Source organism: Trichomycterus rosablanca, chromosome 12, assembly GCF_030014385.1.
Source record: "Trichomycterus rosablanca isolate fTriRos1 chromosome 12, fTriRos1.hap1, whole genome shotgun sequence".
In the NCBI taxonomy this organism is placed as follows: domain Eukaryota; kingdom Metazoa; phylum Chordata; class Actinopteri; order Siluriformes; family Trichomycteridae; genus Trichomycterus; species Trichomycterus rosablanca.
The window spans coordinates 35262051-35276074 of record NC_085999.1 but is presented as its reverse complement, the minus strand read 5'-3'; the positions used below and the strand labels follow the sequence as shown (position 1 = coordinate 35276074).

Here is a 14024-nt window from a genome sequence, read left to right as displayed (position 1 = left end):
CTAATATATTTCTTTTTAAGAGACTGTAAATGTTTAGAGAAAATATTTTATAGTGTCTCACCCTTGGCAGAGATTAAAAGAAAGGGGTTCTCAACATTTTTCAGCCATTGATCCCATTTGAACCCTTTGTTATTGTTGCACATCCAATATTGAACAGACGGCCATTAATCTGCAGCTGCTGCTAAAATATTCCCCACTAGTTTGGCAGGTTTTTACAGATTTGCTGTGTTTGTGAGAATTTGTTCCCATTAATGAATATAAAAAAAACAAAAACATTTTAGGTCATTTAATTTAAAGGCATGTCTAGCAATCAATGATGCATCAACACTTCATGATGTTTTTATTTTCTTTAGCACATATTTACTGTATTTACCATTATTTATGTTCTCAAAAACCTTTGTACCTTTACCATGACCACACTCCCTACCTTCTGAGCTTTAATTAGTTCAGTCCATGTGCATCTTCCATTGGACGTTTGCCAAGGGATTTTATTTCAATATGCATTACTGGTGTGTTCCAGAACATAAAGATTAACCAGTCACATGTAACAGTTCATATTGGGAAAGATTGAACAAATAAGTTTGCATTTGAACAAACTGTGTTCAGTCGATTAGGCAAGAGCTTCAAGCAAACATCAGATATGCCCACCAGCAGTGACCAGAGTTTCAATGCAAACAGGACGCCAATAACCCCGCTCCACCACACGTCTATATGTAGACTCACATCCGTCTCATGGGCTAGTGTAATTTACCACTGTGCTGCCCAAGCGCTTTATTATTAATATTATAATTATTATTATGGTCGGCAGAGGGGCATTGAGGTGCAAGTGATTGACGAGTCGGTTTCTCTTAAGTGTCACCAGTTGTCTCCTGGTTGAGCTTTATTTTGCTCCAGGTGGAAGTGTTTAATTTTATTATGGTTTCTTCCTTACAGATTTGTCTGCTTCTCTGTTATGATCTTGCTCTCTCTTGATGCCGATACCTTTTAATAGACGCCTACACTCTACAAGTGGGACCAACTAGGTAGGCGTGTCTAATAGAGTGGACAGTGAGTGGACACGGTATTTAACATCTCCAGCAGCGCTGCTGTGTCTGATCCACTCATACCAGCACAACACACACTAACACACCACCACCATGTCATTGTCACTGCAGTGCTGAGAATGATTCACCACCTAAATAATACCTGCTCTGTGGGGGTCCTGTGGGGGTCCTGACCATTGAAGAACAGCATGGAAGGGGGCTAACAAAGTATGCAGAGAAACAGATGGACTACAGTCAGTAATTGTAGAACTACAAAGTGCTTCTATATGGTGAGTGGAGCTGATAAAATGGACAGTGAGTGTAGAATCAAGGAGGTGGTTATAATGTTATGGCTGATCAGTGTAAACCAGATAGGCATTAATCTGCTGCTGCTGCTAAAATATTCTCCACTAGTTTGGCAGGTTTTTACAGGTTTGTGGTGTTTGTGAGAATTTGTTCCCATTAATTAATCAAAAAAGCATTTTAGGTCGTTAAAGGCATGTCTAGCAATCAATGATGCATCTACACTGTTATTTTAGGTGCTTATTTACTGTATTTACCACTATTTATTGTATAATTGAAAAAGCATCAGCATTGAAGTGTCAGGATGTTTTTGGCCACTTCTTCAGAATCGTCTCTGCACACAAAAACATCAGGCATCATTGTGTGAGCAAGCAAATGAAAGTTTACGTTGCGCATTGCTGCTGCTGCTGCTTTGGTGCCGCATCACCAGCGCTGTGTGATTACTGGATAAATGGATCCTGCTCACGCTGGCTGTGATTAGATGTGAGTGTTGGAGAATGCTGGGAATGAAAGTAAATAGAAGTGACACCATGCAATGACCGTTCACTTCTGATAATACAAGCTATTAATCATTTAACTGAATAGTCACATTTCTCATTCCTTTCTTTAGACAAACATCGGTAGAAACTCGGTTTACTTTCTACGTAAGCGTGGTGCCAACATTTCCACATTCATTTCTGCTTTGCCAAAGCTGCCCTGTTTAACAGGAATGTCTGGTGTTTTAGAATAAAAATGTCCAGGAGCAACAACAGCCCAGCGTTTAAGCCACACAGACTCAACACAGATCATCTGTCCTAGGTTGCAGCAATGAGGGCCGAGGTGTAACAGCCCATGAAAACAACATCAGCATGTTTATTGGAAGCTGTAAAAATTGGTACACAATGCTAAATTCACCAAACGCAATACCAAGCTTTAGCTGGAGTGGTGTAAAGCATGAATCTAATGAATCACAATATACACTGATCAGCCATCACATTAAAACCACCTCCTTGTTTCTACACACATTGTCCATGTTATCAGCTCCACTTACCATATAGAAGCACTTTGTAGTTCTACAATTACTGACTGTAACCCATCTGTTTCTCTACATACTTTTTTAACCTGCTTTCACCCTGTTCTTCAATGATCAGGACCCCCACAGGACCACCACAGAGCAGGTATTATTTAAGTGGTGGATCATTCAGACCACTGCAGTGACACTGACATGGTGGTTGTGTGTTAGTGTGTGTTGTGCTGGTATGAGTGGATAAGACACAGCAGCGCTGCTGGAGTTTTTAAACACCTCACTGTCACTGCTGGACTGAGAATAGTCCACCAACCAAAAATATTCATTCAACAGCACCCCGTGGGCAGAGTCCTGTGACCACTGATGAAGGTCTAGAAGATGAGCGACTCAAACAGCAGCAATAGATGAGCGATCGTCTCTGACTTTACATCTACAAGGTGGACCAAGTAGGTAGGAGTGTCTAATAGAGTGGACAGTGAGTGGACACTGTATTTAAAAACTCCAGCAGCGCTGCTGTGTCTGATCCACTCATACCAGCACAACACACACCAACACACCACCACCATGTCAGTGTCACTGCAGTGCTGAGAATGATCCACCACCTAAATAATACCTTCTCTGTGGTGGTCCTGTGGGGGTCCTGACCATTGAAGAACAGGGTGAAAGCAGGTTAAAAAAGTATGTAGAGAAACAGATGGGTTACAGTCAGTAATTGTAGAACTACAAATACTTCTATATGGTAAGTGGAGCTGATAAAATGGACAGTGTGTAGAAACAAGGAGGTGGTTTTAATGTTATGGCCTTGGAGCACTACAGTTAGCTACCATAGTTTACAGATGTTCCCTTAATCTTGGTAAGGGCCACAGTGGGTCCTGTGCCACACAAAAACAAAGCACCAGGTGGGTCACATGTTACATGCAATAAGATAATCAACAAACACCTATGAATCCAATGATGGGTGTCTGTATACTTTTGGACAAGTAGTGTGTTTATTTGAGAGATTCTGTGGTAAAAATTGTACATAAACACACACACAGATTATTATGTAAGAGCTACACTATATAGCCAAAAGTATGTGGCCACTTTACCATGAGCTATTCCGTTCCAAAACCATAAGCATTAATATAACGTAACAGCCTCATCTCTTCCTGGAACAAGATTTTGGATTGTATCTGTGAAACTTTGATGTCCATTGTTTGTGCTAAAAGGCACCATCATGCTGGAACAGTTAGAAACGTTTAATTAATTTAGATAATTATTTTGCAAAACCCATTTCCAGAAAAGTTGGGACACTTAGTAAAATGCAGTAATTAAATTTAGGTAAATGAAATGCTGGTAAATTGCAACCATTCAGTCAAAAGAGCATTTGTGAGCGCCCAGGTGGCAGCAGCGGGATATTCCGCTTGCACACCAGCACAGAGTTTCTGAACTCCCCGGTTCGAAACTCTGTGTTGCCTCCGATCGGCTGGGCGCCATATAGCGGGCATAATTGGCAGTGCCTGCAGCAGATACTAATTGGCCACCGTATCTGCAGTGGACTATGTGGGTGGGTGGATCTTCATATGCTGTGTACCCTGATTGGAGGAAGAGACGCCTGTGCAGAACGCAGGGGCGAGAAGAGGAGGGCTGTGCACGTGTTGGAAGAGGCGTGAACAGTGATGTGCTCTCCTCGGATGTAATCTGGTATCTCTAGTAGCAGCAGAACCAAATTGAGTGCGCTAAATCGGGAGGAAAATGGGGAAAAAATGCATTAAAAAAGAGCATTTGTATGGCTGGGCACTGATGTTGGTCAAGAAACCCTGTTCAGTGGGGTTGAGGTCAGGGCTCTGGGCAGGACACTGGAGTTTCTTTAAATTGAGCTTTTCTTCATGTCTTTATAGAACTTGCTTTGTGCACAGAGTCACAGTCATGCTGGAACAGGAAAGCTGAAGAAATATAACTGGTTTATGAATGTAACATTAGATGGGGTGTCTTAGTACTTCTATCTACATGGTATATCTGTCCATTATGTAAACATTCATCAGCGTGAGAGAGAATAACACTTCTTAATATTTTAGATTTGTTCACAGCAAATCACAGCTCATGAAACCCTGATTAGTGTCTTAACCCCGAAGTGTCTCTGGTTCAGTTAGAAGCTTCCTGTGGACGGGGGAATTTCTGTTACATATCAGCGCAGGATGGCTGGGTGATATTTACTTTTTACTAAAGTAGCTGTGTCCTGGCAGTCCTCTGTGTGTGACAGGACAAAGAACGCTTCATTTAGCTCTGCAATTTGTGAATGATGTCATGGAAAAAGATAGGTACAGATTCATTTCCCCTCTCAACTACGATGGTGGGGTGAGAGGCACCAGTGGGGAAGTGATGGTGAGAGTAAAAATGGTTTTATTTTATTATAACACACACACTCTTGCTTAGGTCGACTTTTACTCAATAAAAATAAAGGCATTTTATACAAAAATAAGATTCATGATAAATAGAAAAGTGCTTTTTTCTGAAAAAATAAAGATTGATTGTGCAGAAGCATTTAAATGGTATTTCAGGTACGTTAGTGTTGTTAACAGAGTGTTTCTGGGTGGTTACTATTGTATTTTAGGTGCTTGCAAGGATGTTGCTAGTTGGTTGTAAGTATGTTGCCAGGTAGTTGCTACAGTATCCCAGGCGATTGCTCAACATTCATCAGAATAAAGGTCACCACCGTACCATTCATGTAAATATTTTAGATTTGTTCACAACAAATGACCCTGGTTTTATAAGACACGCCATTTCCAATAAAAGCTGTTAATATAACAGGCGTTACACAAAATGTGTGGATGAGAAGGTCTAACTAGCAACCAGTGTTGTGCTGGTATGAGTGGATCAGACACAGCAACGCTGATGGAGTTTTTAAACACCTCACTGTCACTGCTGGACTGAGAATAGTCCACCAACCAAATATATCCAGCCAACAGCGCCCCGTGGGCAGCGTCCTGTGACCACTGATGAAGGTCTAGAAGATGACCGACTCAAACAGCAGCAATAGATGAGCGATCGTCTCTGACTTTACATCTACAAGGAGGACCGACTAGGTGGGAGTGTCTAATAGAGTGGACAGTGAGTGGACACGGTATTTTAAACCTCCAGCAGCGCTTCTGTGTCTGATCCACTCATACCAGCACAACACACACTAACACACCACCACCATGTCAGTGTCACTGCAGTGCTGAGAATGATCCACCACCCAAATAATACCTGCTCTGTAGTGGTCCTGTGGGGGTCCTGACCATTAAAGAACAGGGTAAAAGCAGGCTAAACAAGTATGTAGAGAAATAGACGGACTACAGTCAGTAATTGTAGAACTACAAAGTGCTTCTAAATGGTAAAGGGAGCTGATAAAATGGACAGTGAGTGTAGAAACAAGGAGGTTTTAATTTTATGGCTGATCAGTGTATATATGTATATATATACAGTATATATATACAGTATATATACAGTATATATATATATATATATATATATATATATATATATGTGAAACATTCTTGAATCAAGGTGCTTTTTTATGTTAGAATTTTTATGTTATTTTTTACGTTAGTATTCTCAGCATCTCGTCAGTCCTTGCTGGTTGAGCTGAGAAGGGGCCGAGAGTCACATTGCAGGACATTATTTTAGAGTGTCAGAAGGCTGCAGTCATATGCTTAATTATCACATTATTCCTAACATGCTGCTAATTAGCCTGTCGGCTTTTATTAAGATCGAACAGTTGGAAGCGCCTGAGATGACAGACTTTTTTATGTCTGGTGCTTGAACGCAGGATTGTTTTGTGTCTAACTGACGAAAGAATGAATTGCATCCAGCAGTCATTGTTAAAAATGTGGTAAATTATGATTAACATTTTTGATCATGACTAGAATCAGATCAGTCCTGAGAGTGAGAAAATAAAACAGATTTTACCATTTATTAATGTTCATTAGAGACCTTGGTGCATAAACTGAGTTCACTAATGACATGATTTGAACGTTTGGTTAAAAAGAACTACAGTGGCCGGCACCTAAACCCCACTGAACGCTTTTGGGATGCATTGGAATGTCACTGCGAGCTTGGCATTGTGGTCCTTTTTTCCCTTAGAATATTTTCCCTTTTTCTCCTAATTTTGTCATTTCCAATTCCCTGCTCCACTGGCATTTACTCAACCCCCTGATCCGATCAAGTAAAGCCGGATCTGGCACAGCAGGATTTTCCGCTAGCACACCAGCGCAGAGATTCTAAACTCCTTGGTTCGAGGCTCGGCATTGCTGATAGTCGGCTGAGCGTCATTTAGCAGGCATAGCCTGGCAGAGCCTGCAGCAGACACTAATTGGCCACTATGTCTGCTAGGGTGGGATGACCAGACTATGTGTGGGTGGGGTTTTCATAGATAGATGTGCAAAATGCATAGGCAAAAAGAAGGGGTTCACTAGGACTGCACGAGGCGTGAGCAGAAATATACCCTCCCCGAATGCAATCAGGGATCCCCGGCAGCGGAAGACAAATGGGCTACGCTATATTGGGAGAAAAATGGGAGAAAATGCATAAATGAGTAGAAAAAAGGAGCGCTGGATCATAACACGCTCCATCCAACATGTGTCCAATCTGCAGCCGCTTCTTAGTACCCGCCAGTGTTGGGTTCCCGCACAGAGTCGTATGGTGTACGCAGAGCCACGCTAAGCTCTGTGTGACCTGAAGTATGATCAGTGTCTGCTACCAGTTGTTTAATGCCCTGAAGATTTCACACGTGTCCAACCATCATGTTAATGGATGTGTAACACCCTACAAATATTACACATGTACAAGAAGCGGTGCAAACACTCGTTTCATGTTGCTATTCCTACAGTCCAGGATAGTAATTGCTCCCAAACATACTTTCATACTGTTAAAATGATTTAAGTGGTTTGATGAACAGTAGCCTTCCATGATCTCCTCAGTCACTAGAGTTGAAGAGCATTAAACTTTAATGATGAGTTATATAGTGCAGACTGTGGAGTAGATCTCTACGTTCTTCGAGTACTACGTACTTATAAAGAAACTGAACATTTGCTTCTTGAATGCTTCAGCATTCCACCGCAAATCATTTAGGATGTGTTCAAACATTTCCACAAAGATCAGAGCTCTTCTGGAGGCAAACAGTAGCACAACATCTTCAATCTGCTTTATATGAATGATTTGTTAGATCAGTGTGATTATTGTGCCGTTGCTCTTCTGTTGCTCTGCATGTACAGCAGTGGAGCGAATCCAGGAAGAGAGAACCTGATAAAAGTTCAGGATCATTAAAGACGGCTTTTAGGGAACACGTAAATGTCACTGTTGTTTTACGGCCCTGCTTTTAAACTGGCTCTGAATTTATTTAGTATGACATCAGGGTCTGCTGGCAGCCAAAACCCAGTTTACGACTTGAACACTATGCAGCGTAGAATATCAATGTGTTCTATCTCAGCTAGTCGTACAGATGTTGTCTGGCATCATGTGAGCATGCTAACACATTCTGGAAACACGTGCTAATTCTGAGTAATTGGAGCAAATTAGATCTGCTGTTTTAGTCTGAAATTGATCAACCTTTTTGTTTAAGGGTCACTTCAGAGCTTCATACTGATAATGATACTAATGTTTAATCAGCACATTAATAATGTTTATATAGGCCGCTCAGGTGGCGCAGCAGTAAAAACACACGCTGGAACCAGAGCTGGGATCTCGAATACATTGTATCGAATCTCAGCTCTGCCATCCGGCTGGGCTGGGAGGCTACATGAACAACGATTGGCTGTTATTCACACAGCGTAGGAAAGCCGGACCAGGGCTCCTCATAACTGATGCAATTACGACCTCTGCTGGCTGATTGATGCTGCCTGCACAGAGTCGAGGGATAATGCGTTGATCAGGGTGTGGCTCTCCATACACAAAGCTGATCCGTATATGAACTCGCCTCGTGTAGGTGCAGTCAGCTTCTACACACGTCGGAGGGGCGTGTGTCAGTTGCAGCGCTCCTCAGTCAGCAGCGGAGGGTAGTATAGGTAGAGGGAAGCGTAATGCAATCAGGGTAATTGGATACGACTAGATTAGGGGGAAAAATGGGAGGGGGGGGGTTGAAAAAAAAACAGTATTGGGTTCCCACACAGAGCTGTACCATTTATGGAGAGCCATTCTAAGCTCCATGTGGCCTAGACCCTTAAGCAATCAATGACCCAATGTCTGTTACCAGTTGTCAATGTCTGCCCAGTACCCTATAAGATTCCCCCCATGTGTCCATGTGTTGTTTTAATAGAAATCTAACATCTGGATTTACATGTTTATTATAAGTAAGTTTAAAGGTAAACAGATTTTTTGTGCATGGAAACTTGAAATGATCATTCCTGGTAATCACACAACAATTCCCACAAGCAGTGGGAACGCTCACACTCAACACTGAAGCACAGCTGGAAACCAGTCCTGTCCAACCCGTGTGTGTGTGTGTGTGTGTGTGTGTACAGGAATGCTGTGTGTGATATGGCCTTAGTGTCCGACAGAGTGAGAGGCTGGGCCAGAGTGCGCGCACACACACACATACACACACACACACACACACACATACACACACACACACACACACACACACACACACAATGTAAGCTGAGGTTTCGTTTTGGAGCAGTTTGCTAAGTCCCAATCCATCTCACACACTTGTCAATGGACCGGTATGTGAGCATAAAGAGACAACTGCTGCACTCACCCATCTTCAGGTAAGAACTGATCAAACCATACCTGCTACAAGTGCACCTGTGTGTGTGTAGGTATGTGTGTAATTGTGTGAGGGGTATAGGTGTGTGTGTGTGTGTGTAAGTGATGTGTAGGTGTGTGTGAGTTCTTGTAAATGTTGTGTTTCTTTATTGGAGCAGAAGTTTTGAGTGTGTGCTGCAGATGTTCCTTCTGTGTGTGTTTTGAGGGAACACAAACTCAGTGAATTTATGGTTTTTACACTTCTGTGGTCTGATCGTTCAAAAAGACTAAAATCAGCTTTGGTGTTATTTACATTTTTACACTGAATGTGATTTTTTCTGTTATTTGAACAACTAAATGATTAAACAATCCTGATTTTATCACTGTTGCTTGTTGGGATCTCACATGTTGGGTTGCTATCATGTAGGTCCCAACATGGTTTACTCAAATCTACCCAAACCCTAACCTACCCAAACTCGTAACTTTAACCTACTCAAACTCTAGCCAATCCAAACTCTAATCTATTCTAACTTTAATCTACCCAAACTCTAGCCTATTCAAACTCGTAACTTTAACCTACTCAAACTCTAACCTATCCAAACTCTAACCTACTCTAACTTTTACCTACCCAAACTCTAACCTACCAAACTCGGAACGTTAACCTACTCAAACTCTAGCCAATCCAAACTCTAATCTATTCTAACTTTAATCTACCCAAACTCTAGCCTATTCAAATTCGTAACTTTAACCTACTCAAACTCTAACCTATCCAAACTCTAACCTACTCTAACTTTTACCTACCCAAACTCTAACCTACCAAACTCGGAACGTTAACCTACTCAAACTCTAGCCAATCCAAACTCTAATCTATTCTAACTTTAATCTACCCAAACTCTAGCCTATTCAAATTCGTAACTTTAACCTACTCAAACTCTAACCTATCCAAACTCTAACCTACTCTAACTTTTACCTACCCAAACTCTAACCTACCAAACTCGGAACGTTAACCTACTCAAACTCTAGCCAATCCAAACTCTAACCTACTACAACAAAACTCTTAACTTTAACCTACCCAAACTGTAACCTACCCAAACTCATAATGTTAACCTACTCAAACTCTAACCTATCCAAATTCTAATCTGCTCAAACTCTAACCTACTCTAACTTTACCCTACTTAAAACTCTTAACTTTAACCTACCCAAACTTGTAACTTTAACCTACTCAAACTCTAGCCAATCCAAACTCTAATCTACTCTAACTTTACCCTACTTAAAACTCTTAACTCTAACTTACTATAACACTAACTTTAACCTGCTCAAACTCAAATTAACTCAGACTCAATTTTAACCTATCCAAACTCTAACCTGCTCAAACTTTACCCTACTTAAAACTCTTAACTCTAACCTGCTCTAACTTTAACCTGCTCAAACTTAAATTTACTCAGACTCTTAATTTTAACCTATTCAAACTCTTCCTACACAAACTCTAACTTTAACTACTCGTACTTACTGAAATGTATTTTGTGTCTGTTGTATTGGAACTAAAGAACTCTGTAGATCGTCAGTCATCATGAAGAAAGTCATTCTCGATAACTTCCTCTCATCTCCTATTGCATAAATAAACTTAGTAATGACATTTTCTTTGAATTTACTTAAAAACAAAAATGTAATCAGGGCAAATTTATAAACATAAAAGGTCTGTTTAAAATGACATTTATATGGGTAACGAAGTATTCAGTCACTTCATTTAAGGAGATGTTTATCTATAAAGGTTAAAATCTGCAAGTAAAATGTCATGCAAATTGCAAGTGGTTTTATTATAAAAAATCTTGCCATTTTATGAACATTTTACTCTTTTTTGCAAGAGACAAAATAATTAAACAAAAAGTAAAAAGATACAGAACCACAGCAAATATATTACACAAAGCACAGAGACGGCGACTAAAACCTCACACTTTGTGATGGACTGACAACCTGTCCAGGGGTTTTCTGCCTTTCATACAATGAATTAGACCAACATGACCCAGAGCAGGATAAAACGGTGGTAAAACAGACAATTAATAAATAAATAAATTAATAATAATAATAGTCTGGGGCAGATTGAATGCCTTTGTATATTTGGTATATACACTGATCAGCCATAACATTAAAACCACCTCCTTGTTTCTACACTCACTGTCCATTTTATCAGCTCCACTTACCATACAGAAGCACTTTGTAGTTCTACAATTACTGACTGTAGTCCATACTTTTTAAGCCTGCTTTCACCCTGTTCTTCAGTGGTCAGGACCCCCACAGAGCAGGCGTTATTTGGGTGGTGGATCATTCTCAGCACTGCAGTGACACTGACATGGTGGTGGTGTGTTAGTGTGTGTTGTGCTGGTATGAGCGGATCAGACCCAGCAGAGCTGCTGGAGGTTTTAAATATCGTGTCCACTCACTGTCCACTCTATTAGACACTCCTACCTAGTTGGTCCACCTTGTAGATGTAAAGTCAGAGACGATCGCTCATCTATTGCTGCTGTTTAAATTGGACATGTTCTAGACCTTCATCAGTGGTCACATGACGCTGCCCATGGAGTGCTGTTGGCTGGATGTTTTTGGTTGGTGGACTATTCTCAGTCCAGCAGTGACAGTGAGGTGTTTAAAAACCACTTATCCACTCATACCAGCACAACACACACTAACACACCACCACCATGTCAGTGTCACTGCAGTGCTGAGAATGATCCACCAACCAAATAATACCTGCTCTGTGGTGGTCCTGTGGGGGTCCTGACCATTGAAGAACAGCATGAAAGGGGGCTAACAAAGCATGCAGATAAACAGATGGACTACAGTCAGTAATTGTAGAACTACAAAGTGCTTCTATATGGTAAGTGGAGCTGATAAAATGGACAGTGAGTGTAGAAACAAGGAGGTGGTTATAATGTTATGGCTGATCAGTGTATATACATATACATGTATAAAAGTATGTGAATTGTATTTATTCCAGTGTAGTAGCTTTTTATGGAAGTGTAGTTTGAATGTTACTATTTTTTCAGACCATCTAAACTTTTTCTTTTTTTTGTATTCTTAGTTTTCGTTAGCTATCGTAGCGCTGAGACATCTTGGGAACATTAGTGTGTAGGATCAGACTGGGATCAGAAGGGTGTTCGCCGAATGACCCAGTGTGTTGTGGTTTAACGGTTATTAGAGGCAGGTTAAAGAGTTCTGGTTCATTTGTAGAGGCTCATTATTTTGGCCAGGTCACTAATAGCTTGTTCGCATGTGAAACTGAAAAGAGGAGCAGCTGTGCAGCAGGTCCTTCAACATGCGTTCATTCTAATGCAGCCATATGCACAAGCAGTCATTTACTCTTCATTGTTGAAACCAGGGCCTGTATACAGGAGCATTTCTGATATTTGGGGCTTAGAGATTTCACACCCACCACATCATATGATCATTTAGCCTGTCAAAGGCTGTCAAACTGCTCTCACAATTTAGTCCAGAATCTTCTTTAAAAGGCCATCAAATGTAATGATGCGTTTATGTCGTCAGCTCTGCTGATGCTCTACTCGTGTATGATTGTGTGTTTATCAAAAAGTCGAGTCAAAAAGTATTTGTGTAGCTTTTCTTACAATACAACATTGTCATCCAACATCAGCTATACATATAATCCAGGTCTAAAAACCATAATGAGAAGCTGAGGGCAACAGAGACAAGGAAAAACTTCCTAAATGCTATAAGGAAGGAGACTTAAAAGAGATGTATACTGCTTGGGTGGCCTAGAGAGTATTTAGATGAATTTCATTAAGAATAAATAAATACACTATATAGCCAAACGTATGTGGACACCTGACCATGAACTTCAAAAACAAATGGTAGTGACCTCTATGTGATTTCTGAGAAGGCTTTTCATGAGAATTATGACTGGGTTCTAATATTACTCAAGAAAACATCAATTAATGTTCCAGTTCTAAAGCTGTTTAGTGTTGCTGAGGTCAGGGTTCTGTGCAGGAGTTTCTTCAAACTGAGCTTTTCAGGTCTTCATAAAGCCTGCTTTGTGCACAGGGGCACAGTCATCCTGGAATAGGAAAGGGTCTTTCCTAAACTAATGCTGCAGAGCTGGAAGTATATAATTTCCTATTTATAATTGATTTATTACACCTGTTAGCTATTGTCGAAAAAATTTAAAGGGGTGTCCCAATACTTTTGTCCATATAGTGTAATTTTAAGTGCAAATGGGGGAAAAATGTATTAAAAGTCACACAGATTTGAAGCGTAAGTGTGTACCAAAATATAAGTCTAGTGGTGAGTCTCTAGACATAATGACCAATGTGGGCGCACTGTGGGTCACTGTAGACTCCAGTCATATTGACCACTCCAGTGAGAGTGAGAGGCTTTGATTGCATGGTATCATCAAGTCCACAGGATCCAGCCAGGATTATGTGGTGGGGTTCACTGCTGCATGACCTCAGAGAATCACTACAGTACAACTGTGAAAGCTGAAACTGGTGCTGACAGAGAACCACCGCAGAGAAAACGAAAAATAAAGTGTAATAAAATATGTTTGAAATAATATCAACAACATCAATGGAAAACAGTTGGAAAAAGTACAACATGTATATCAGCTCATTTGTGTGGTGTTCTTGTGTGCACAGATTGCAGAACCATTGAACCATTACAGAGTTCTACTTTAAAACATAATTTCTTCTATTGTAGAATAATATAATAATTTTAGCAAAATCTAAATACATTTCTGAAAAGTCAGTAAAAGAAAATGTGAATCAATCAGATGCTTTTCCATTAAAGATGCTGTCGTGGTGGGTTTGCTTACATCAGGAAGGACTGGGAGCAAGGCAGGAAAACCCTGGACAGGGTGCCATCCCCCTCAGACATAGCCAAACATGTCTGTCTAGACGCCTTGCCAGCTGATAGCACCGTTGAGATTCAAACCTGGATTTTAGAAGTGATGGGCTAGCACCACTCAAGCGGCCTGTAAAATC

At 40.7% G+C, this 14024-nt stretch overlaps 1 protein-coding gene across 2 annotated transcripts in view; it reads left to right on the top strand.

Annotated features, from left to right (window-relative positions):
- Window positions 1–14024, top strand: part of pde1a (phosphodiesterase 1A, calmodulin-dependent) — a 46516-nt gene that overhangs the window by 6592 nt on the left and 25900 nt on the right. The window contains exon 1 of one of the 2 annotated variants that reach the window (XM_063005398.1): window positions 8891–9059. The exons of the other annotated variant lie outside the window; for it this stretch is intronic. Within the exon in view, the coding sequence (XP_062861468.1) occupies window positions 9007–9059 (53 nt within the window). The 5' untranslated portion in view covers window positions 8891–9006. Of the gene's footprint in view, window positions 1–8890; window positions 9060–14024 lie in introns of those variants that run through there. 2 annotated transcript variants of the gene reach the window in all.